The sequence below is a fragment of the Echeneis naucrates genome, chromosome 4, assembly GCF_900963305.1.
Source record: "Echeneis naucrates chromosome 4, fEcheNa1.1, whole genome shotgun sequence".
Lineage (NCBI taxonomy): Eukaryota > Metazoa > Chordata > Actinopteri > Carangiformes > Echeneidae > Echeneis > Echeneis naucrates.
In genome coordinates, this window is record NC_042514.1 from 169,509 (window position 1) to 190,659 (window position 21,151).

At 45.6% G+C, this 21,151-nt stretch overlaps 3 protein-coding genes, 1 long non-coding RNA gene and 1 pseudogene across 6 annotated transcripts; 2 read left to right on the plus strand and 3 right to left on the minus strand.

Annotated features, from left to right (window-relative positions):
- Positions 1-1,342: 1,342 nt before the first annotated feature.
- On the plus strand, positions 1,343-3,466 carry gamt (guanidinoacetate N-methyltransferase). Its single transcript, XM_029500513.1, has 6 exons — positions 1,343-1,574; positions 2,105-2,250; positions 2,327-2,390; positions 2,462-2,529; positions 2,622-2,732; positions 3,142-3,466. Exons 1-6 carry the CDS (start codon positions 1,403-1,405, stop codon positions 3,280-3,282), a joined length of 702 nt encoding a protein of 233 aa, XP_029356373.1. The 5' UTR covers positions 1,343-1,402; the 3' UTR covers positions 3,283-3,466.
- Positions 3,467-4,331: 865 nt separating this feature from the next.
- On the minus strand, positions 4,332-8,108 carry ndufs7 (NADH:ubiquinone oxidoreductase core subunit S7). 2 transcript variants are annotated; one of them, XM_029500361.1, is made up of 8 exons: positions 8,053-8,108; positions 7,374-7,413; positions 6,704-6,775; positions 6,486-6,606; positions 5,861-6,040; positions 5,593-5,639; positions 5,393-5,481; positions 4,332-4,500 (listed from the first exon to the last, which is right to left on the minus strand). In XM_029500361.1, the coding sequence occupies exons 1-8, from the start codon at positions 8,066-8,068 to the stop codon at positions 4,403-4,405; spliced, it is 663 nt and encodes a 220-aa protein (XP_029356221.1). In that variant the 5' UTR covers positions 8,069-8,108; the 3' UTR covers positions 4,332-4,402. The 2 variants fall into 2 exon arrangements, with proteins under 2 accessions (XP_029356221.1, XP_029356223.1); XM_029500363.1 differs by having other exon boundaries at positions 4,403-4,500; positions 7,374-7,410; positions 8,053-8,101.
- A 1,635-nt stretch (positions 8,109-9,743) lies between these two features.
- On the plus strand, positions 9,744-14,066 carry LOC115042649 (uncharacterized). Of its 2 annotated transcripts, none has more exons than XR_003840696.1 (3): positions 9,744-11,769; positions 12,253-12,534; positions 13,646-14,066. It is a non-coding gene; the product is annotated as an uncharacterized LOC115042649 (long non-coding RNA). The 2 variants fall into 2 exon arrangements; XR_003840697.1 differs by having other exon boundaries at positions 9,744-10,866.
- LOC115042648 (transmembrane protein 79-like) lies at positions 11,117-15,202 on the minus strand (annotated as a pseudogene).
- A 196-nt stretch (positions 15,203-15,398) lies between these two features.
- On the minus strand, positions 15,399-18,910 carry ctdspl3 (CTD (carboxy-terminal domain, RNA polymerase II, polypeptide A) small phosphatase like 3). The gene is made up of 11 exons (XM_029500674.1): positions 18,649-18,910; positions 18,044-18,152; positions 17,755-17,895; positions 17,380-17,491; positions 17,172-17,283; positions 16,740-16,826; positions 16,595-16,657; positions 16,343-16,422; positions 16,002-16,128; positions 15,826-15,921; positions 15,399-15,747 (listed from the first exon to the last, which is right to left on the minus strand). The coding sequence occupies exons 1-11, from the start codon at positions 18,751-18,753 to the stop codon at positions 15,682-15,684; spliced, it is 1,098 nt and encodes a 365-aa protein (XP_029356534.1). The 5' UTR covers positions 18,754-18,910; the 3' UTR covers positions 15,399-15,681.
- Between the last annotated feature and the right edge of the window lie 2,241 nt (positions 18,911-21,151).

The window sequence follows — 21,151 nt, forward strand, 5'->3', positions numbered from 1 at the left end:
GGACAGTAACACATTAACACCAGTGACAGAGCAACACAACAAACACACTGACACAACATGACTGTAACACAGATCCAACGTGATGTTCATCTGGTATTTGTCCCCTGAAGATGATCACTGGAGGACAGAACCACGACAACAGACTTTGACCTTCGCAGGGAACAGAACAACACCTGTAGGTGTTCCTAATAAACTGAGTTCACGCACCACAGTGAGGCTGGACATGGAATCATGTGACTGAGAAAGGACGACCTTCAGCTCAGACCCTGGACCAGTTCCTCATCTGAGGGTCTTTACACTGAAGGTTATATTTGAGTGGTAGGTGGGTGGAGAGGGTGATGGGTAATAAGGATGGGAGGGGGGTTGTCATCCTGTCTCATTGTGCTGTGAATCACATAAAACCAGAAAATGTAGAGATGCAGGATATGGTCTCTGGACTGCTGCGTTTCTATTGATCCACTTGATCTCAACACTTCCAACAGATAGAGATCAATCAAAACCTAAAACTGATTTAATGGCTAACATCAATCTAACCCCGGTTCCCTGATTGTCCTATCCTTCAGTGTGTGCAGTTTGATGTCATAAAGGAGCTGCAGGACCAAAGTGGCCTCTGTGGCCCCTTTGGGTCGGTCTGATCCAGCAGAAATAATATGTAGCATCGACTGACAGAGGACAGACGTCCAACAGCTGAGGACCAAAAACAGGAAAACATTGACAACACTGTCAACAATGCAAACATGGAATAAAATCAGCTTTTTATGATGTCACCATTTCTAATCGTCTATCAAAGTGATCAATGATCCAGAGAGTGCCGGTTCAGATCTTCTTATGCAACAAGAACAAACGGCATGTGAGAATAAGATCCAGACTAATGTTTGACTCCAGCTGTCTCTGAGAACAGAAGGAACACTGAGCTCTCACTCTACTCTACTTTCTGAGGGCCAGACCAACCCTGACCCCTGACCCCTGACCCCCCCTCCAAACCTGGACCTGGACTCTGGGCCTGAAAAGTGAAGCCGATGCTGAAGACTTTGATTCATTTGATTCATTCTATCTACTGACTATCAGGGGTGATTCCAGTGGCGTTAGAGAAGTCAGGTTGTATTGAAGTCTATGGGAAAATGTCCCTCCACAGAAAACATTTTCCTGATGAGTTTATGGTCTCAGTCTGAAATACGATCAGATTTTCGATCAGATTGAACCTTTTCTCTTCTTACAGCCGATCTAGAAGTTCTGGTCCAAACCGGGCGGAGTGGGACATCTTGTCCGGACACGATCTTTGTGTTGCTCCAACTCCGCAGAGTCAGCACTTCAGGACAGATAAAACCCGGAGGCTCCGGCCGCCCGGCCTCTTCTTTGGGTACACAAGTCCACCAGACACCACAACACAACACAACACAACATGTCCGCCCAGCCCATCTTCTCCCAGGGGGAGGACTGTAAGGCTGCCTGGCACGACGCGAGCGCCGGATACAACGAGGCGGACACTCACCTGGAGATCCTGGGCAAACCGGTGATGGAGCGCTGGGAGACCCCCTACATGCACTCCCTGGCCTCAGTGGCGGCCTCAAAAGGTAAAGACAGGAACGGGGACGGGACTATGACTGAGCTCACAGATATTCAGCTGTTCAACAGGGACCTTAGGATTGTTGGAGAATAAGAGCCAAGCTCATAATAAACTTCAAAACGATCACAAACCAGCTCAGACTTTAAGAAGTCTAACTTTAATAATCCGGAGACACGTGGAGCTGAGACAGCTGTCATGGACACAACTGAGTGTGAAAATAGACTCTCTCTCTCTCTCACTCACTCACTCACTCACTCACTCACACACAGTCACACACACACACACACAAATAGAGAGAACCATGTGCACGAACTGCTTGCAGTATTTGTGATTCTTCTTTTTTAATTCAGGTGAAAATGTTTTTAATTTCCACCATATACATTTTTCTGCAGTAAATCTTGCATATAGATATATTAATAATATATCCGTATATTACATTTTATAAAATTGTGTATAAACATGAAACATTTGAAAAATGAATTAATTTGAGAGATGATAGATACACTGGACCGTTTAATACTCCGGTCTGGTTTGCAGGCGGTCGGGTTCTTGAGATCGGTTTTGGCATGGCCATTGCCGCCACTAAGCTGGAGTCTTTCCCCATCGAGGAGCACTGGATCATCGAGTGTAACGACGGCGTTTTCGCCCGGCTGGAAAATTGGGCCAAGTGTCAGCCCCATAAGGTGAGTAACTATTGGACATATCGGTGGGACTGTGGCTCCGGTCCTGGGTCAGCTGATCGTGTCTCTGTCCCTGCAGGTCATCCCGCTGAAGGGTCTGTGGGAAAACGTGGTTCCCACCCTGCCAGACGGTCACTTCGACGGTAAGGAGGAGGATGGTCAGTCAGACCGGATCCTCTGTGATCCAGTTCTCTAACACTGTCCCTGTCCCCAGGTATCCTGTACGACACATACCCTCTGTCAGAGGACACATGGCACACCCACCAGTTTGACTTCATTAAGGTGAGTAGTTCGACGCCCAGTGGCTCTGTACAACACATCAACAGACAACAAGCGTTAGTGTGAGATGATGCTGTTTGTGTGTCTGTTTGCAGGGTCACGCTCACAGGCTGCTGAAACCCGGAGGCGTCCTCACCTACTGTAATCTGACTTCCTGGGGCGAGCTGCTCAAGTCCAAGTACAACGACATCAACAAGATGTTTGAGGTGGGTCAACAGTCCAGAGACCTAGACCAGGACCCACTGGTGTTCAGGGTTTAATGTGGACCAGGATCCACTGTGGATCAGTTAGCACCTGACTGAGTGAAGACATGTCATGTTTGAATTTCTGGTAAGTTTGAATCTCCAGGTCAAAGTGAACCAGGGACTCAAACACATCACCTGTGTTCCAGAGGCACTTCACACTGAGCCTCATGTATTGAGCCAAAAGGAGACATTTTCTGAGCACAGAGGAAAAATTTGTGTGAATCATCAGCACACTAAATGTTGCTCAGACTCTGGCATCTGATAGGTCTTCTCCATGATCAATGGCGGAGCTCTTGGTAAATGCTAAGGCAGACCGGGGAGCTGAGGCCGCAGCACCTCCTGCTTGACCGACTGTTTGTTCTGATTTCAGGAGACGCAGGTCCCTCATCTGCTGGAGGCTGGATTCAAGAAGGACCGGATCAGCACCAGCACCATGGACATTGCTCCACCGACTGAGTGCAAATACTACTCCTTCAACAAGATGATCACGCCCACCATCCTCAAGGGCTGAGGCCTGACCAACATCTTTTCTAATCACACGTGCCTCCTGACCTCACTGTTACGTTCCTGCTTCTCTACACTGAACCCACAAATGTCATCAGGACACCTTCGGCCTCCATCTTTGTTTGCACACTCAGTGTTGGAGCAGTTGGTTCAAATGTTCTCTGATACAATAAATTACAGAGGAAACGTGTTGTGTTGTGTGTAATTTAACGGGACAGAGACAGGAAGTGACAAACGCAGACGGTGAGTTTGGTGGTTGACAAGGTCAACGACATGGGATGTCACTGTTAGGTCACAGGTTTATAAGTAAGCCAGCTCCTGATAATCTGTAACTGCCAGTTCAAACTCACTGAATCTTTGTTTAAAAGTCCAGTTTCAAGTGTCCCGTTCATGGGTGTAGATGACCGACTTATCATAACATGGGAACAAGTTCACACCTGGCAAGGACGCCATCAAACATCAGAGTGACCGCTGATGCAACACTTGGGAAAGCGGGAAACTGCAGCAGCTGCTCGACTCAGATCGGAGGCTTGACACCGAAGTGGCAGCTGGAGCTGCCGTCGCTTCAATCATCGGAGAATAGTCTCACCTGGAACCTTCATGTACAGGTTCTCATGTGGTCCTGGTCTGGACATCGGCACCTTTCTTCGTCGATGGCCTTAATGATCGGCTCAGCTCATTGATCAGATCAATACAAGCCGGAGTTGATCAATAAGCCGTGTTGGTCGGTCTCATGGATACTTCAGAGCCTTCATGAACCTTCACCCGCTGGTTCTCAAAAAAGACATGAAACTAGTGATGTTCATGTAAGCTCTTTATTGACAGGGTGATAATCACACATAATAAAAATGATTACTTCAATAAAGACAGACTGAAGATGAGTTTTGACAAACACACAGCTAACAAATGTTTTCAGTGTTCAGAATTAAAGCTGCTGAGTTTTATCACAAGCTTCACTCAACTAAATTACAGCTGTGGTTTTAATGATCCTGCAGCTGGAGGTGGAGGAGGAGCAGAGCTCCAACCAGAGATACAGCCCACCCACCCACCCACACACACACACACACACACACACCCCCTCACTCACTCACTCACTCACTCACTCACTCACTCACTCACTCACTCACTCACTTCCGATACCAGATCTTTAGCTTCTTCTCACGTTTGATTTTCTTCTGCAGCTGTAAAGTCCCGTATAGGAGAGCTTCTGCAGTCGGAGGACAACCTGAAATGTCAAAACATGGATCAGGTCTATCCATTTAGGACCCCCAGCACCTACTTGGCCAAAAGTATTTGGACTCTTGAATCTAATCCACAGTTATGCTCCAAAAAATGGATTTTCAAAATAAAGTGCCTTAATCTGCGGCTGCAGCAGCCTCAGCTGTGTTCAATGTCCTCAGGACTGAGACCTGCAGGGACCAGCAGAGTCCAGCAAAGACTTGCTCATGTTCATAAGCAGCAGTTTAATTTCCAACACTGATGCGTGAGCAGCATGACTGCTCATACATGCTGTTGGACTGGAGCACATCAATACACTAAAGACACACTGGAATTGTGTCTGTCTGTATGGAGAATGCCTTGATTTCTGTGCCATGTTAATAAATGATCTACAGTTTTATCATCTCACCTCATTTTGTTGGCACTCTTTAGGCAACAAAAACAGAGCAAAGGTCAGCTGAGGTCAAAAAGAAAAACATTTCACTGAATTCTGTACTGAAGCGCATCTCCATGAACTTCATGTTCCTGCCTACACCCCCCCAATGCCTCTCTCACGCCCCCCCCCCCTGCGAGCCTGGTTCTGCTCGAGGTTTCTGCCTCTAAAAGGAAGTTTTTCCTGCTCATCGGGGGACCTGTTTGGTCTCTTCAAATCATTTTATAAAAAGTTTGGTCCAGACCTGCTCTATATGTAAAGTGCCTTGATGTAACTTTGTTATGATTTGGCACTATACAAATAAATCAGATTTATTTGTAAATCCTGTAAACTCCACAGTGTGTCTCTGGGATCCAATGCTGTTACATTACCTCCATCCAAATTTGGGCTTTCAGTTACTTGGAGACAAGACTGTCCAGAAAGCTCAATCATATGGTGTTTGTTTAATTTGTAAAGGCACGTTTACCTGGAACATAAATGTCCACTGGTACGATTCTGTCGCAGCCTCGAACCACTGAGTAGGAATAGTGGTAGTAGCCTCCTCCGTTAGCACAACTGGAGGAAGAACATGATGGCGCTAGTTACTGTGAAGGTTCCATGACAACAGGCTAACTGAATGAAACTTCATCCAGGTGAATGACAGGTGAGGAGGAGGAAGGAACTTACCTTCCCATTGAAATGACATATCTGGGCTCAGGCATCTGGTCGTACACCTGTTGGAGAGGAGGAGGTTTACCTGTTACATCACATCTGACTAAGACCTAATCAGTCAGCTGGAGGCAGAGGCTTCAGTGCCAGTCCACCTATCATCAGGCTGCTCATACTGCCACCAGTATTCACACAGATAAACTTCTCAGTGCTGAGTCAGGCACGGGTGTTAAATAACCCTTTCCCTTCTGCAGACCTGGGCCAACACCTAGACTCAGTCACTCACCTTACGCAGAGCTGGTGCCATCTTATTGGTCAGTGTTCCTGCCACAATCATGACATCAGCCTGTCGGGGACTTGCTCTGAACACAACACCGAAGCGGTCCATGTCATAACGGGGAGCCGCCATGTGCATCATTTCCACCGCACAACATGCCAGCCCAAAGGTCATAGGCCACAGAGAGCTCTGAGGGGAAGCACAACACACACTGAGAACCAGAGGGACACAAGCAGAGCTTCAGAATCTGTCCAAAATGTTTAAAATGGTCAAATGAAACAAAAAATCACGAGCTGTTTCATTGATGAAGGTTAAATGTGTCTCAACATTGTTGTGTATTGTTTGTACAGTCAGTGGTCTGGTGCAGCTACAGATCAGATTCTATAAACATTTGTGTTATAGAAGACCAACAAACATGGTATCATCAATTATTTGTAGACATTATATATATATGTATTATATATATATATATGATGGTTGAAGTCCAAACACTAAACTGACTAATTTTCAGTCACTCAGTAATGTAACTAGAAATAAAAAGGCACAGATTCATTCACACAGGAAACACTAAAAACATGAGACTTTTTAGTCCACCTGTCCTTCAGCTGGAGGACTCAGGTGATCACAGACTCACCCTGCGGGCCCAGTTCACCAGGTCGTCCAGCTTGGTTATGACATACTCCCCCTTGCTGCTGGCTACAGATGCAGGCTTGGCCGCAGCCACGGCTGTGCTCTTCTCCCTGACTGGAACCAGACTGAAGGAGGGAGAGCAGCGTCACCATGTGCAGGGAGTTTACACTTGGTATATTCTTTGTTCACATATTTACTGCAGAGGATTTCAGGTAAGCCAACCTTGTGCTAGTACTGTCACTCTTAATACTGCTGTGCAGACTCTTCTGTTGGACAACAAAAACTGAGATAGGCCTGTTGATGGAGAGCAGGCCAGAGAAGAAATAACAGGGATGATGACGAGAGAAAGCGACATCCCAGAAGCTGCACATTTTTAAAACTGTAAAAAGACTCCACACAAAAGCATTCAGACACACTTCAAAACTACAGAGATGAGGAATTTCATTATATCAGTATATGATGAGTGACAGACAGATGGACTGAACTGACTGTGGAGGATGTTGATTCTGTCTGAGCTTGCAAACTCAATGTCGCTTTGAAGGATTAACTTGACAGTCTAAACAGCTGAGTGCTGCTACAGCCAGAAAACACTGACAACAAATGTTTCAGATATTCAGTCTCAGGCTGGATTGTTTCATCTTTAAATTTTCTTCAACTTAAAATCCTCTGACACAAAGTTCCTGACTACAATGCACAAACTCAGACTTGAATGGTTGGAGACATGTTGACGTGTGTCAGACATGGACAGAATTTCAGCATCACGTTCATATCCTCATAACCTACAGTTTGAATATAAATCACTGACATCAACATAAACAGCAGCAGGTCAGAGGAGAATTCATTCAATTAGGAGAGGAGACGAGGAGAGGGATTAGAGGCTTCAGGTTCTTACCTCATTGAGAAGGAGCCATGCATGGTCAGGCGAGGCGCTGCTGCGAAGAACAACATCTGATGAAAATCAACCTTCACTTTACTAAAAACCAAATCAGTTATGATAAAGAACCTCATCCGGTCATTAGAAACCTGCTGTTCTCAGCACCACACATTAATAATCCATATTTAAAGTTCCATACTGGACCGACTGTCTGGACTCTGAAAAAAAAAAAACTGTGAACTGACACACGAAGGACGACGTTTAAAACCCAGTTTCAACCTGTCAGAGTGTAAAACAGATACCAAATAAAGAAAGCCAAATAAATGTAGCAGCGTTAGTGTGTGTGGCTGAATAAAGCTAACAGAACTAAATCCAGTTAGCAAAGCTAAATAAAGCCAACGGAGCTATCGACGCGTTTGTCACTGAAAGACGACCTGACGGAAAACAGAAACACACTGTTGTTGTGTTGTGTTGTGTGCTGATGTTCCTGCTGCTACGGACCGTGTTAGCTGAAGTCGCTAGCCGCCATGCTAACTCAGAGCAAGGTCAGAGTGCTAAGTCAGTAAAGTCGGACCAAAGAGTCGGACTGTGGCTGCTACATTTTAAGGAAGAACGTCTGAATGTCACAGACGTCATAAAAACAAAATCACAGCGTGGTTAGTTAACTATTTATCATTTTAGTCCAGGCATCACTCACCGACCAAGGCTGCCATCTTTGAGATTCTCGTTACGTCACACTGAAATCTGCTTCCGGTGCCTAACTAGGCTCGAGCCGCCTGGAGCGCTGTGGTCACATGACCGAGCTGGTCACCTGACGCATGATGACGACTGCAAAGTGACCTCCACGAGGGAAACAGGAGCAAATTTCGAATGACGTCACTCCTCATCTTTATGTTTTTTTAATAAACTTTATTCAGCGTTTGCAGTATAAAAACAGAACAGTGTATAATCAGATCATTCCGGTTAATTTCCAACTTCAATAACAGAGTTGAGTTTGGAATTTACATTTATTTATTTATTTATATACATAAGAATATATAAGAATCTTGAAATATATGTGTTAGACCAGAGATACTCATTGCACGGCTCATCAAGCTTTAATTGGTGGCTCGTGTGGTAATAACAATATGGTAACCTAGCCAATATTTGTTTTTTTATGTGCTAAATAAATATTCAGTGAACACTGCACTACAAACATCTGCAATATACTTTCCCTTTCCCTTTCCCTTTCCCTTTCCCTGTCAGTGGATTTGGGTCAGAAGAGGTAATAGTAGCTGGGGGCCCAGCAGGGGGAGCTCTTAAGATAGACAGACTCTAGGGAGAAGCAGAGGAAGAAATCCAGGAAGGGGAAGTGTATTTAAGTGGGGGTGTGGCCTGTTTGAGCCTCTTTGCCACCATGCGGTTAGTCTAGGCCTGTGTTGGTGTGTTGATTTTACTTGAATATAGGAGTGTTTAGATGAGGTTAGTTGCTGAATCTGCTAGCGTAGCTTGTCCAGGTGAGTTGGCCTGGGTTGGTGTGTTGATTTTACTTGGTGTTGATTTTACTAGGATTATTAAGTTGAGGTTAGTTGCTGAATCTGCTAGCGTAGCTTGTACTGCCTCCACCTCCTGCACCCTCTATACTTTCATGCCCCCTACCCGAACCAGTGTCTGTATCCCATCCCTACTTTTATCTCCACCTCTTCTATTTCTGCCCCCTACCCGAACCAGGGTCTGTATCCCCACCCCGCTTTCACTGGTGCAATTGGTGAGAGGGTAGAGTAGTTGACAGTGGTGTTGCTTGAAATAGTGTTGTTTGTGCCTTTTCGACGCCATGCGGTTAGCCTAGGAGAATTGGCCTGTGTTGGAGTGTTGGCTTTGGCTGTTCAGGTGAATTTGGTTGCTGAATCTGCTGGTGTGCTAGCGTAGCTTGTAGTGCCTCCACTTCCTGCACACTCTATACTCTCATGCCCCCTACCCGAACCAGGGTCTGTATCCCATCCCTACTTTTCTCTCTCCTCTATTTCTCCCCCCTACCCGAACCAGGGTCTGTATCCCCACCCCGCTTGCACTGGTGCAGTTGGTGAGAGGTTAAAGTAGTTGACAGTGGTGTTTGAGATAGTTCTTTGACACCATGTAGTTAGTACAGGTGAGCTGGCCTGTGTTGGAGTGTTGTTTGAGTATAGGACCATTTAGGTGAGTTTAGTTGCTGAATGTACTAATGCAGCTTGTATTGCCTCCACCTCCTGCGCCCTCTATATCCCATCCCTACTTTTATCTCCACCTCTTCTATTTCTCCCCCCTACCCGAACCAGGGTCTGTATCCCTACCCCGCTTTCACTGGTGCAGTTGGTGAGAGGTCAGAGTAGGTGATAGTAGTGCTGTTTGAGATAGTTGTCTTTGTGTGAGGAGTGGTGATGGCTGGATGACTCTGGGACGCCAGTGTTCACGGTCTAGCCTTCTGGAGGTGTTGTGGGCCTAACTAGACGAAACACCGGTGAAAGGAGGTTCCCACCTGATGACCCCATAGACATGATAGCTAGCACCGCTCACTGGTCTAGTTGGATATTATCTGTAGGGAACATAGAGCAGTGTGAAATTTTGTGGCTAGGAAGGTGATCACTGAGTCTGGTCCATTTTTTGTCGCACAAGTTTCTTGTGTTTCTCTAAATTCACTGTCAAACCTGGCAACGCAGCGCGCTTCCGGCATGATTGTTTATAACGCCGTCATACTTGGTGACGTCACTGTAGCTCCGCTAGCCAACGTGAGATGTAGGCGCAACATTGATCGATTTCTAATTTTAAATTGTAACGAATAGTGAGGATAAAGAGTCTGAGGAAGCAGCAAACGAAAATCAACATGAAGACGTCGGAGAGGGAACGAGCAGTCAAACGTCAGGTGTCCCGATAAAATCCTCTGCCAATGTGGCTCTTATGAAAAAATGAGTGAGGATCACTGCGCTAGATGGATATATGTTATGCACAATTTTTAAATGTATTTTTAAATGGAGCATTTAAAAAAAACTTCCATCATGGTGTTATTTTCCTAGCGGAATAGAAACATTCTCTAACATATTTATTAGTGCGTTTTTGCTGAAGATATCAATACCATTTATATAAAGGGTGTCAACAGTTTGCTTTTCATTAATTCTATCATTCCGTTGGGAATGGGGAATATTACTGAGCTGAAGTCTTTAAATATGATAGGGAATGCTCTTTCTGTAAGAAAACCTTTATAACATAGCAGCTGGCCATTTGAGTTAAAGTCTTTTAAATAAATTCCATTATCAACCCAGTTCTTTAGAGTGATTTGCTCCTTTTAGTGATACATTTGTTGTTCCAGATGATAGATTTATGTGGAGAAAAGTTATGCAAGTAGCAATTCTTGTTGATAAAATTCATCTTAAGAGGTTAAGACATCTTAACCTCCTCATCTGCATGTGGAGATAAAAGGATCATAGCAGTGACGTCAGAAGATACAACTGTCCAGATGGACCAGAACCTGGACTTGGATCTATACCTGGATCTGGATGTGAGTCTGACATGGCCCTGGTTCTTTTCTGTCAGGCTGTCTGGGTCTACAAAATGGGTTTACCCTACTTTAGCACAGAACCAGATACAGAACCCTGAACCAGGATTATGCAGCTGATCTACACAGTGACAGATAATGGAGGTTGGGAGTTCGGGTTTAGGGGTTAGGAGTTAAGGATCTGAGGTAACAGGCCACATGGAGCTGTCAGCACAAGATCAGGTCAGTTCAGTCGACAAAATGAAAATGACTTCAGAAATTTTTATTTTGCTGTCAATAACAATGAAACATGTGACGGGTCCCGTTTCCAAAGAGACATTTTACACTCATATATATCTGGAGCAGAACTTTTAGGTACTTTGAGGTGAAAACTTTAGATATAGGCACTGGAACAGGGACGGACACCGAACACAGAGCCCGCTCAAAAGAAAACAGCTCTTATGTTTCAGATAAAAAGCTCGTCTCCACATGAAGCAGCCCGTCCTGGGGGGGCGGGGCTGAAACTCCAGTCACTCGTGGTTATAGTGGCAGCTGTGCTGAAGTGCAGACCACAGGAATGACCTATTTCTGGAAAGATCTCTGGAAGAGCGCCGCCTGGCTCCTCACTGAGCGTCCAAGATGTCTGTGGGCGGGACGGCCGCTCTGCTGCTCTGTGATGCCCCCCCAGACCAGGGAGAGGGGGTGGCCTGATTATAGAGGACATCCTGAGACACAAAAAGTGGCTCGTGGAGATTCTGGGTGTACACGAGGAACAGATTGAGAGCCACCACGGAGAGGAGCGGGAAGAAGGTTAGGCCAGAACCGAAGCCTCGCCAAGAGCTGCACATGCTCAGACAGACCCAGTACACCAGTCTGTGGAGGATGAAAGAAAGAGAAATTCAGACCTGACTGTGGACACAAAGGAGGGTGTGTGTGTGTGTGTGTGTGTCTGTCTGTCTGCATATTTTTAAGTAAATTGCATATACAGATACATCTATATAAAGAATTAAAGGAATATTCTCTCATTTCAGAGTTATTTATTTTCATCATTTTGAACAGTGAACAGGTGAATTACTAAAGGAAGATGAAGGAAGCAAACAAGAGTCAGACTCTTGTCCTTCAGCTGTTTGGTGTTGGAGAAAACAGAAAAGTGAGTCTGGATCAGCTTCAGCTGGTTCTGACTCCACTTCTGTCTCAGTCAGTTAATCACAGAGGTTGTGTTTGTTTTTAGCCGTGTGGCGGCGGGAGTGGCCACATTAGCAGCCATGTTGGCCTCTGGTCCAGATTGAAATATCTCAGCTGACTGATGTGATATGTAAAATCCTGCCAGAATGAAGTTCGAGTAAACTTCTCCAAGCTTTCTGTCAAAAAACGGCCCACATCGTTCAACCTTTGACCTCTGACCTTCAGGTCTCACCTCCCAAAGATGAACATTGCAGCCACAATGGGCACCAGCTTCAGTTGCTCCTGAGGCAGCAGCCAGGCCATAACCACGAGGTTGACGATGTAGAGGAGAAGCTGCTCCGAGGACGCCGTGACAAACAGCTGGTGAACCGCGCGTCCACTGGGAAAAGAGTCCTGAAGGTCAAAGGAGGCGGAGCAGAATTGGCGCGCTGAACCCACCAGCATCGCTGGAATGAAACACCAGACATTCAGTGAGCCTCTGGAATCTGCGCCATTTTCCACAAACAGGTCTGACTACACCGGTTTTCTAATTCCTATATTATACAGTCCCCTGTCCTCTGTGGTTCAATTGCCCTGATTAAAATATCCTGACACAATTAGCGGGCAGTCTGAGGAGACAAACTTTTATTGTAGTTTCCATTTAAGGCTTTGAGCAGCAGAAGGGAATGATGTTTCCCTCCAGAGGAGGATGCCTGTTGCTCTGAGCTTCAAATTAAAGGGGACAGGAGACACAGAGACATTCCGAGACGAGGAGGCCAGACAAACCAAATCCTGTACTAATCTTTCTCTTTGACATGAGTGCAGAGTGCAGCGTACCGAGCAGGATGGGGAAGGCTGCCGCCGCGCAGCAGCAGAGGCTGAAGACAAGGCGGCTGGCAGTGTCCGGACAGTCGGGGGGTTTTATGGGAACGTAGAAATAGAGTCCATAAAAGACCCCGGATGCGAACAGGGCAGAAACCAGGACCGAGAACAAGGCAGGGACGCGGCCGCTCTGACAACATCGACACTGGCAGTGACATCGTCTTCGATCCGATGCCTCCTCTACCTCACCACTGAGCTCTGCCTGCCCCTCGGAGCGCCACACCGTTAACTCCACGCTCTCTGGTGGGGGGCCGATCAGCGGCCGGCCCTCATCCGTGGTGCAGTCCAGATTGGTGGATTCTGGACTCCATCTTGGTGCATCTCTGCCGTTGGGAACGTCTCCCTGAAAGGCCGGTGTTGGCGTGCTGATGCTGTTTTCCATGGCAGCATCCAAACACTGCGTAGTGATGACAGCACTGGAAAGAGTCTGATCCGGCCCCCCCCCCGTCGGTCTGATCCCGTTCTGGTTCCATGAGACTGTCTCTAGGCTGCTGGCAGCAGGAAGCTGAACCTGCAAAAACCACAGGACAGTTTACTGCAACAAGCAGAACCTGAGCAAATTCCCATGGAGTCACAACAAAGGACTGATATTAATCATTAGACCCTTATCACACACTCCAAATGTGTATTACTCCACAGGGGAAACTAATCCCCAATAAGGGCTCTATGTGTTCCTTATGGAACGTTAACTGAGCTGCAGGTCAACATCAGCCATAAAGTCACAGATGAACTCACTCTTTTGCCGAATGTTTTTCAGTGGGGCTTCAAGCGAGCGCTGGGAGCCGGACATGGAGTGGGAGGGCGAATGCAGCTCCTCCACCGAGGACTCGGGGCTGTCGGACACCGGCGCCAACGAGATCTGGGTGTCCAGATCCAGGAACGGCGAGAAGGAGAGTCTGGCGGGGTCGATGTCCTGGAGCTGGTTGATGATATCACTGATGGACTCCTTCATGCTGGTCAGCTCCTTCACGTCCTCCTTCTGACACTTTGTGGCCTGAAGTCCTGAAGTGCTCATAGTCAGTTGTCCTGGGGGTGCAGGAAGAGGTCACCAAAACAGGGGTTCAATATCAGCACCCCCCCCCCCCCCCCCAACATCCCATAAACCTTTCTCTGCTGTTGACACCAGTTCATCTCTAAACCTGGACCTGGACTCTGAAGCCCTCATTCTCTCGACTGACCATCAGGGGGCGACTCCACTGGTTGCAGTCAGAAGTCAGACTGTATTGAAGTCTATGTGAAAATGTCTCTCCTCCTCTTCCTCAGTAAACATTTTCCTGATCAGTTTATGGTCTCAGTTTGAAATACAACATGAAGCTCATTTTTTAAATGATGCTTCATTTAGAGAGAAAGGGGATGGATTACGGGGCGGTGCTACCATGTGACTGACAGGCTGTAACAGCCAATCAGGGGAGAGTCCAGAGCAGGTCAGATCCACCTTTGACTTTTGAACAGATTTGAACAGAAGTTAATAATGAAAAAAATATCGTTCAGATGTCTGAAGTGACTTTTTAGTTTGTGTGTTTTGGCATCAAATCGTTTTGTGATAGTTTATACTGTTTTTATTTTGTTGTATAAGGATCAAAATACAAAACATCTGTCAGGAGTTGACCCCCGTTTCATTAAACTTGAGTATTTTTTACATTTTTCTATTCCGTTTTCTCCAAAAATCTACGACGTCCTGGTTGTTGATCTAATTGTTTGTCGTTGGTATTTGTGTGTCTGAACTAGGACTCATTAACGTGTACAAACTACCTGGATCCAACTAACTATTCCATCTTTTCTGGCGCACACGGACTCAGCGGGTCTTTGTCCAGACCATGAGGACTTTACCTGGTACAGAGTCTGGACTCGGATTCTGTCTCTGGAGCTGCTCGATCTCAGTTTGAGATGGCTCAAGTCCACAGAGCCAACGTAGTCTGGTCTGGTCTAGTCCTGGTTCTGCAGGAAATGCTTCATTTGGAGAAAGTCCTCAAACGCACCCGAAAGGCGCCGCATGCGGACGATCTGTGCGTAAAGGGCAGATTCTGGATTAGGACGCGATCAGGATCAGGCGGCTCCGTGAGACCCGGACCGGAACCACACACATCATCTGCAGTGCATGAACTTACTTCAGCCCGAAACTGCACTTTTGGAGACTTAAGTCCTGACGAAAACACTCAGTCCGTCTCTTCCCTCCCCCTCCGGAGATCAGACACTAAACCCTGAATCAAATTTCAACTAAATCTGGTTCCTCCGCCCACTTTTCCTCCAACAGGTCAAAGAACAGATGGAGATACATAGGAGAGGAGGGCGGGGGGAGGAAGGAGAGGAGGAGGGAGGATGGAGGATGGAGGGAGGGCGGGAGGGAGGAAAGGAGGAAGGAAGGAGAAGAGGATGGAGGAAAGAGGGAAAGGAGAGGAGGGAAGGAGAAAGGAGAAGAGGAGGATGGAGGAAAGAGGGAAAGGAGAGGAGGGAGGAAGGAAGGAAGGAAGAGAGGATGGAGGAAAGAGGGAAAGGGGGAGGGATGGGGGAGTACAGAGGAAACTTTCCTCTAGTGACTCAAATATCACTTCTATCTTCAACAGGAACACACACAAGACACAACCTGCAGTCATAGTCATAATAAGAACAGTCATTTTGTGTTATTTCAGCTTTATTGTATCAAAAAGGATAAAATTTAAAATGTAATAAAATCAGCAGGTGATTAGAACAAATCAATAAGTTAAAAATTTATAAGCAAACTTTTTCATGAATATATACATGTGTGTGTGTGTGTGTGTGTGTGTGTGTGGGGGGGGGGGGGGGGGGGGGGGTTCAGTCCTCTGATAGCAGCCTGTGGAAATGATCCTTCCTCTTCTTCAGCACCTCCCGACAATCCTCCTGGAAACACAGCACAATGAAGGGAGCCGCGTGTGTGTGTGTGTGTGTGTTGGGGGGGGGGGGGGGGGGGGGGCATACCGCCGATGACAGCTTCTCCAAGTACGGGAGGAGTTTCTGCAGCTCCTGGTCGTCTGGCGCTCCGGACCAGTTCTTGATGGGAATCGTGTTCATCAGCTGAAAAAGGCCACTCGTTACTGGGGGGCGGAGCCTGTAACACTCACTGTGCTCACCTACAGATTTTAAAGGGCCCTTACATGGTATGGGTAGGTGTGTGGGGCGTTGTCCAGCACCACGGTCTTGGTGACGTCCCTCCCCAGGACACTCAGATCTTTGATGTAATGTCCCCGGATGCAGATGCAGTCGTCTTGATAGAGACGATGTCTGAAGGACAGACACAAACCCAATTAGGAGTGTCACTTTGACCCCCAACAGCCATTCAAACACAGCAGCAGCTCACATGCCCACACAGAGCAGAGGCATCCTGTTGGTGAGACAGTGCCCTGCTGAAAAATGTTAAAAACAAACAAAACCAACCACGTCGACATGGACCAGGATCTAAAGCAGACTACAGGTAGATCTGGATTTGGAGACGTACCGGAACAGCTTCCTCTGGGGGTCCAGGATCTCCAGTATCTTCTCAGTGTAGTCTTTCTTTGCACATGTGTAGACAAACAGCTGGAATAGAACACAACCAAATCCACATTATCCAGAACTCAAAAGGTCCAGATAACCAAGACCACCACACGGTCCGTCTGACTTCATCTCCGCACACATAAAAGAGAATGAGTGGTGTGACCTGAAGGCTTCAGTGTCTTTATTGGACTCTGACCTCACTGAGGACACGTACCTCGTAGATCTTGGCCACAGACTGCAGGAACTCTCTGGCGTACGGTCGGAGGACCATGTGAACCTGAAAAGGACCTGATTCGTTTAGCTTCCGGTAAAAACTGGCTGAAACTCAGGACAACCTGACCATCAACAAGAAGTGTCACCTTGTACTGATGGTCCTGGAAGGAAGTGAGGAAGGTGAAGTCTGCATCTTCGATGCCACTCAGGGAGCTGAACATCAGCGTCTCCTCCTGTAGACGCAATAATCATACAACTTTACATCACATAGACACACAAAGAAGGAAACTGACACCAGGATTAGTCTAACTGTTCCTGATACAGCCACATCAATTTAAAGTGAAGAGGACGGAGAGACAGAGAGAGAGAGAGAGGAAGCTCCCGGTGTGATGTCACAGCGTGGAATCAGTGATCTGAAGGGCTGCACATTCAGATCAAAGGGATCAAAGTCAGCCATTTGTCAGCCAACCAGCAGCTTCTTACCAAACAGAGAAAATCAATCAATCAACCAGTCAATGATGAGAGGCTGGTCTCATCTGGATCAAGACCAGTACCAGGACTGGAGGCTTTAAACTGACCAGGTCCACCACCAGTGTGGCCTCTGGGGTGCTCCTGGTCTTGGGGGGAACGTCTCTGAGTCGTGGGTGTGAGTGCTGAGACTGAGACAGGATGTTCTTGATGAAGTTGAATCTGAAGAACAGTTTAGAAACAAGAATTACAGGAAAGACCCTGACCCAGCCCTTCAGGAGCAGGAACATCTGAAAACTGAACAATCACACCACTCACGGATCAAAGACGTCCTCATCCTCATTTCCAGCCAGAAGGTCGATGGAGCTGTAACCAAACACACCCTGTTCTGGACTCATCAACACACGATTGGACATCTGACACTTTATGTCTGCACAGGACAGAGACAGAAGATGTGTCAGTGAATGCAGTACTGAGAACCTGTTCATGTGTCATATTAACATAAAGGTTTATCTGATTCATTTGTTTAATATCAAATAGTAACATTATTTTTTAACATCACAGGAAATGAAGTCAGTTCTTATTTCTAAAGCAACAAATCTCCAGCTGATTTACAAAAACAAACAAAAGGGACAAATCAGCAGCCAGCGTTGACAGAGACTCTTTAGTTCATTTAAGTTCTTCCTCACTCACTCTCTTTGCTGGGCGTCAGGAAACGGACAATGGGAGAGTAGATGTTTCTGGCTGTTGAGTTGCACGGCGTCACAGTGTCCATCTCTGAGAGCATCCGTTCAGGATGCACAATGGACCTGATTGGAGTCTTGAAGCCCAAGTCTGTATGACAAGATGAGGACAAGGATCAGGACCAGGACAAGTCAGATAACCAATAAGATCATGAAGTGTTTTAGAGGTCAGGATTCAGAAAATTAAATAGTTCCATTAAGTAAGAAACTAATTGATAATAAAGCACTACCAAACTCACCAGTTTCCTCATCATACACGGCAATGGCTCTCTTCCTTGGCCGACCATGAGGCAGCGGTTGGGTCGTCATCATGGGAATGTCATCGACTGAGTGATGGATGTCCACAGTCTGAACAACATACAGATGAAAAATAAAGAGAATCACAAGTTAACCAAAGCACTCAGATCAAATTACAACCAGACACAGACTGCAGACAGAGACTCTGACGTGCCCCTCAGAGGGACAACGTGTCCCATCAGAAGGAAGCTGCAGGGTCCTGGTTGGTGACCCGGTTTGGTTCCAGCTGGATCTCCTGACCGTCCTAACCCTCTGCAGCTTCATTAAACATGTTTAACTACGTCCCACAGGAGAAGAGGCTTCTATCTGCTTCTAAAGAAAACTAAATAAGTACAGAAGACAAAGACAAAGACAAAGAACCTGAGAAACTAGCACTGAATAAAATAAGAGCAGAAAAACCGACAGAAGGACCGAGGTTCAGTAACCGGGTCTCTTCCTGCCTTTAGCACTCCTTCGCCTCTCTTAGCTTTAAGCTAACGGTCCATGAACACCTGAGCCGGACCCGGACCAGGACCAGGACCGGAGCCGTTAAACCGGCGGGATTTACCGCGCACTGAAGCGGACTCTGGCCGGCCGACAGGCGGCCTCTCCTCGGCGTCTCCGGGTAAGAAGAAACCATCTTCCGAGACCGAAGTATCATGATCCTGTTCATCCGAGATTGGATCACATCGAACAGAGTCCGGTTCGGACCGGGTCCAGCGTCCTGTCTCAGAGCCACTGTAGCTCGGCTGTAGCTCCGCCCGCCCGGCGCGGCCCCGCACAGATTCGGCTCTCCTTGAATCAGCCCGAACGGTTTAAATCTGCCGGGGTGCGATTGGTTCAATCCTGGGGACGCTGCCGCTGGGCGGAGCTCCACTAATCCCGCTCAGTCCGAGGACCGGAAATGACGTTGTGGTTTACAGGAAGTTTTTATCCTCAAACGGAAAACATTTTTAACACTTAGGGATCGAAAGAGTCCCTAGTCCACCTGGACGAACTGTCTTTATGTACCTTGTTCTCAATAAAAAGATAGTTGGGAAAAAAACATTTAATTCCAAACACGGAACACAGCCAAATAACAAATAAAACCTGCTTCGTGGAAATCTGTCAGATTACACTACAGAGCCAGTTAAAACAGATTGACGATGAGAAGATGGTTCATTAAAATCTCACAAAATATAAAACTACAACATTTAAAAAAAATTCTGCGTCCATCATCATTATTATATATATATTATATATAAAACATTATTTAATATTAGCATAGATTACAAGTTTGCATATCTTGGATGTAAAAGTGTCACACTATGCAAAGATGATGAAATTGCAGATCTTCAACATAAAACTGAGAAGCACAATCAGACATAACTTGCCAGGGGGAATCAGAGTGATAATAATAAATTATTGATAACAAATGTTTCATTGGGCTTTGTCTTATTTCTATTATTGTCAAAGAGACCAAACAGCACCTCCCTCCAAAACAGTTTAAACTCTTTTTAATATTGTTGGCAATAAAATTACAGATATCAATCCAAAAGCTTTGGACAATTGGGCAGTGCCAAAATAATTGAGTAACTGTTTCAACATTCCCAGAGAAGAAATGGCATTTCACATCAATGTCTCTTTTAAATTTCTTTACAATATGATCATTAGACGAGTAAAACCTATGAATTATTTTAAAGGAAATATCTATAACTTTGTTAGTCAACAGGTATCGGTTGGGAAAGAGCCAGACCTTTTTCCAGTCAATATGTTCCATGAATTTATTCCAATATGAAACCATGTATGGAACTGTAATGACATCCCTTTTAAACAAGGACCTAATCTCTTTATTATTCTTACTGTGGTTGCAGGATGAACAAATCTTACCAACTGTGGTGTCAGTCAAAGATAACAGGGGTAATTGTCGGGTTTCCACTCTTGGTTGAGATCTGAATAACATGTAAACACCAGGAGAGATCACTCCATATACTTTTGCATAGTCTCCAGGTGACACAGGGGTAATATTCTCTTCTAGAAACTCATGATAGGAGTAGAGACAACCCACCTTGTTAAATAACTGAGCAACATATATGATGTTATTAAACTAGTATTCAATAAAAAGGGATTTGTGTTTAAACAATATGTTGTTCCATATTTGATATTTATGAGGTGAAAAGTTGTATTTGAAAATAAGAGACCATGAAAGGAAGGCCAGGGGGTGAAAGGATGAAATTTTTATTGGGATTTTATCAATATTGTAGTTACATGTTAAGAAAAAAATGTAACCCACCAAGTTTAGATAGAATATGGAAGGGTATGATATTCCATATAGTGTCAGGGTTTTTAAAAAAGTGCTTCAGCCAATTTATCTTAAAAGTGTCATTTAAGATACAGAAATCTAAAAAAAATTTAGTCCACCATTTTCATAGTCATTCGTTAGAACAGATTTCTTCACGAGTTGTATTTTTCCACAAAAAATTGAAAAGAAGCTTGTCAACCACAGTAATAAGTTTGTTGTCTGTATACAGAGATAGAGATACATACGTTTGGCGTGATATACCTTCTGTCTTAGTAAGTAGAACTCTACCTCTGAGAGAGATCCCGTAATAGCCACTGGTACAGCTTCTTTTGTTGTTTGTTTTTTTGAATAATAGGATTGAAGTTCAGTTCTTTTAGTTGGTCCTTAATAATTATAATACCCAGGTAAACAAGTTCATTTTTGACTGAGATACTGCAAACATCATTATTATTAAAGCTGCTTCTCACTCTGGACAGGTCTCCAGACAGAGATCAACAACCACTCACACCTACGGATAGTTTAGAGTCAACAATGAACCCAAACAGGATGTTTGTGGAGGCCCCAGGCTGGGAACCCAACTGTTAGAAGGCCTGACGTTATGCTGCTATTATAAAATGTATGATCAACACTAAATTGTTTGTCTGTTCCTTTAGATGATGATGAGTCTGTAATTTCAGCATTTATACAACAACTGATGGTTTGGATGTTTGATTTTTCTTTCAGTCGATCAGTATCAATATTCACTTCTTGTCCAAATTATGTCAACCAACCAACTAACAAGTAATGAGTA

Coding starts and splice junctions, on each gene's coding strand:
- gamt (XM_029500513.1), top strand. CDS start 1,403: ATGTCCGCCCAGCCCATCTTCTCCCAGGGGGAGGACTGTAAGGCTGCC. Junction 2,251..2,326: donor CCAAGTGTCAGCCCCATAAG/GTGAGTAACTAT, acceptor CTGTCCCTGCAG/GTCATCCCGCTGAAGGGTCT. Junction 2,391..2,461: donor GCCAGACGGTCACTTCGACG/GTAAGGAGGAGG, acceptor CCCTGTCCCCAG/GTATCCTGTACGACACATAC.
- ndufs7 (XM_029500361.1), bottom strand. Junction 6,776..7,373: donor CATGGCTCCTTCTCAATGAG/GTAAGAACCTGA, acceptor CTCCATCAACAG/GCCTATCTCAGTTTTTGTTG. Junction 4,501..5,392: donor AGTGGACATTTATGTTCCAG/GTAAACGTGCCT, acceptor TTGACATTTCAG/GTTGTCCTCCGACTGCAGAA.
- ctdspl3 (XM_029500674.1), bottom strand. CDS start 18,753: ATGAACAGGATCATGATACTTCGGTCTCGGAAGATGGTTTCTTCTTAC. Junction 18,153..18,648: donor AGAGTCCGCTTCAGTGCGCG/GTAAATCCCGCC, acceptor TATGTTGTTCAG/ACTGTGGACATCCATCACTC. Junction 15,922..16,001: donor CACACACCTACCCATACCAT/GTAAGGGCCCTT, acceptor GGCCTTTTTCAG/CTGATGAACACGATTCCCAT.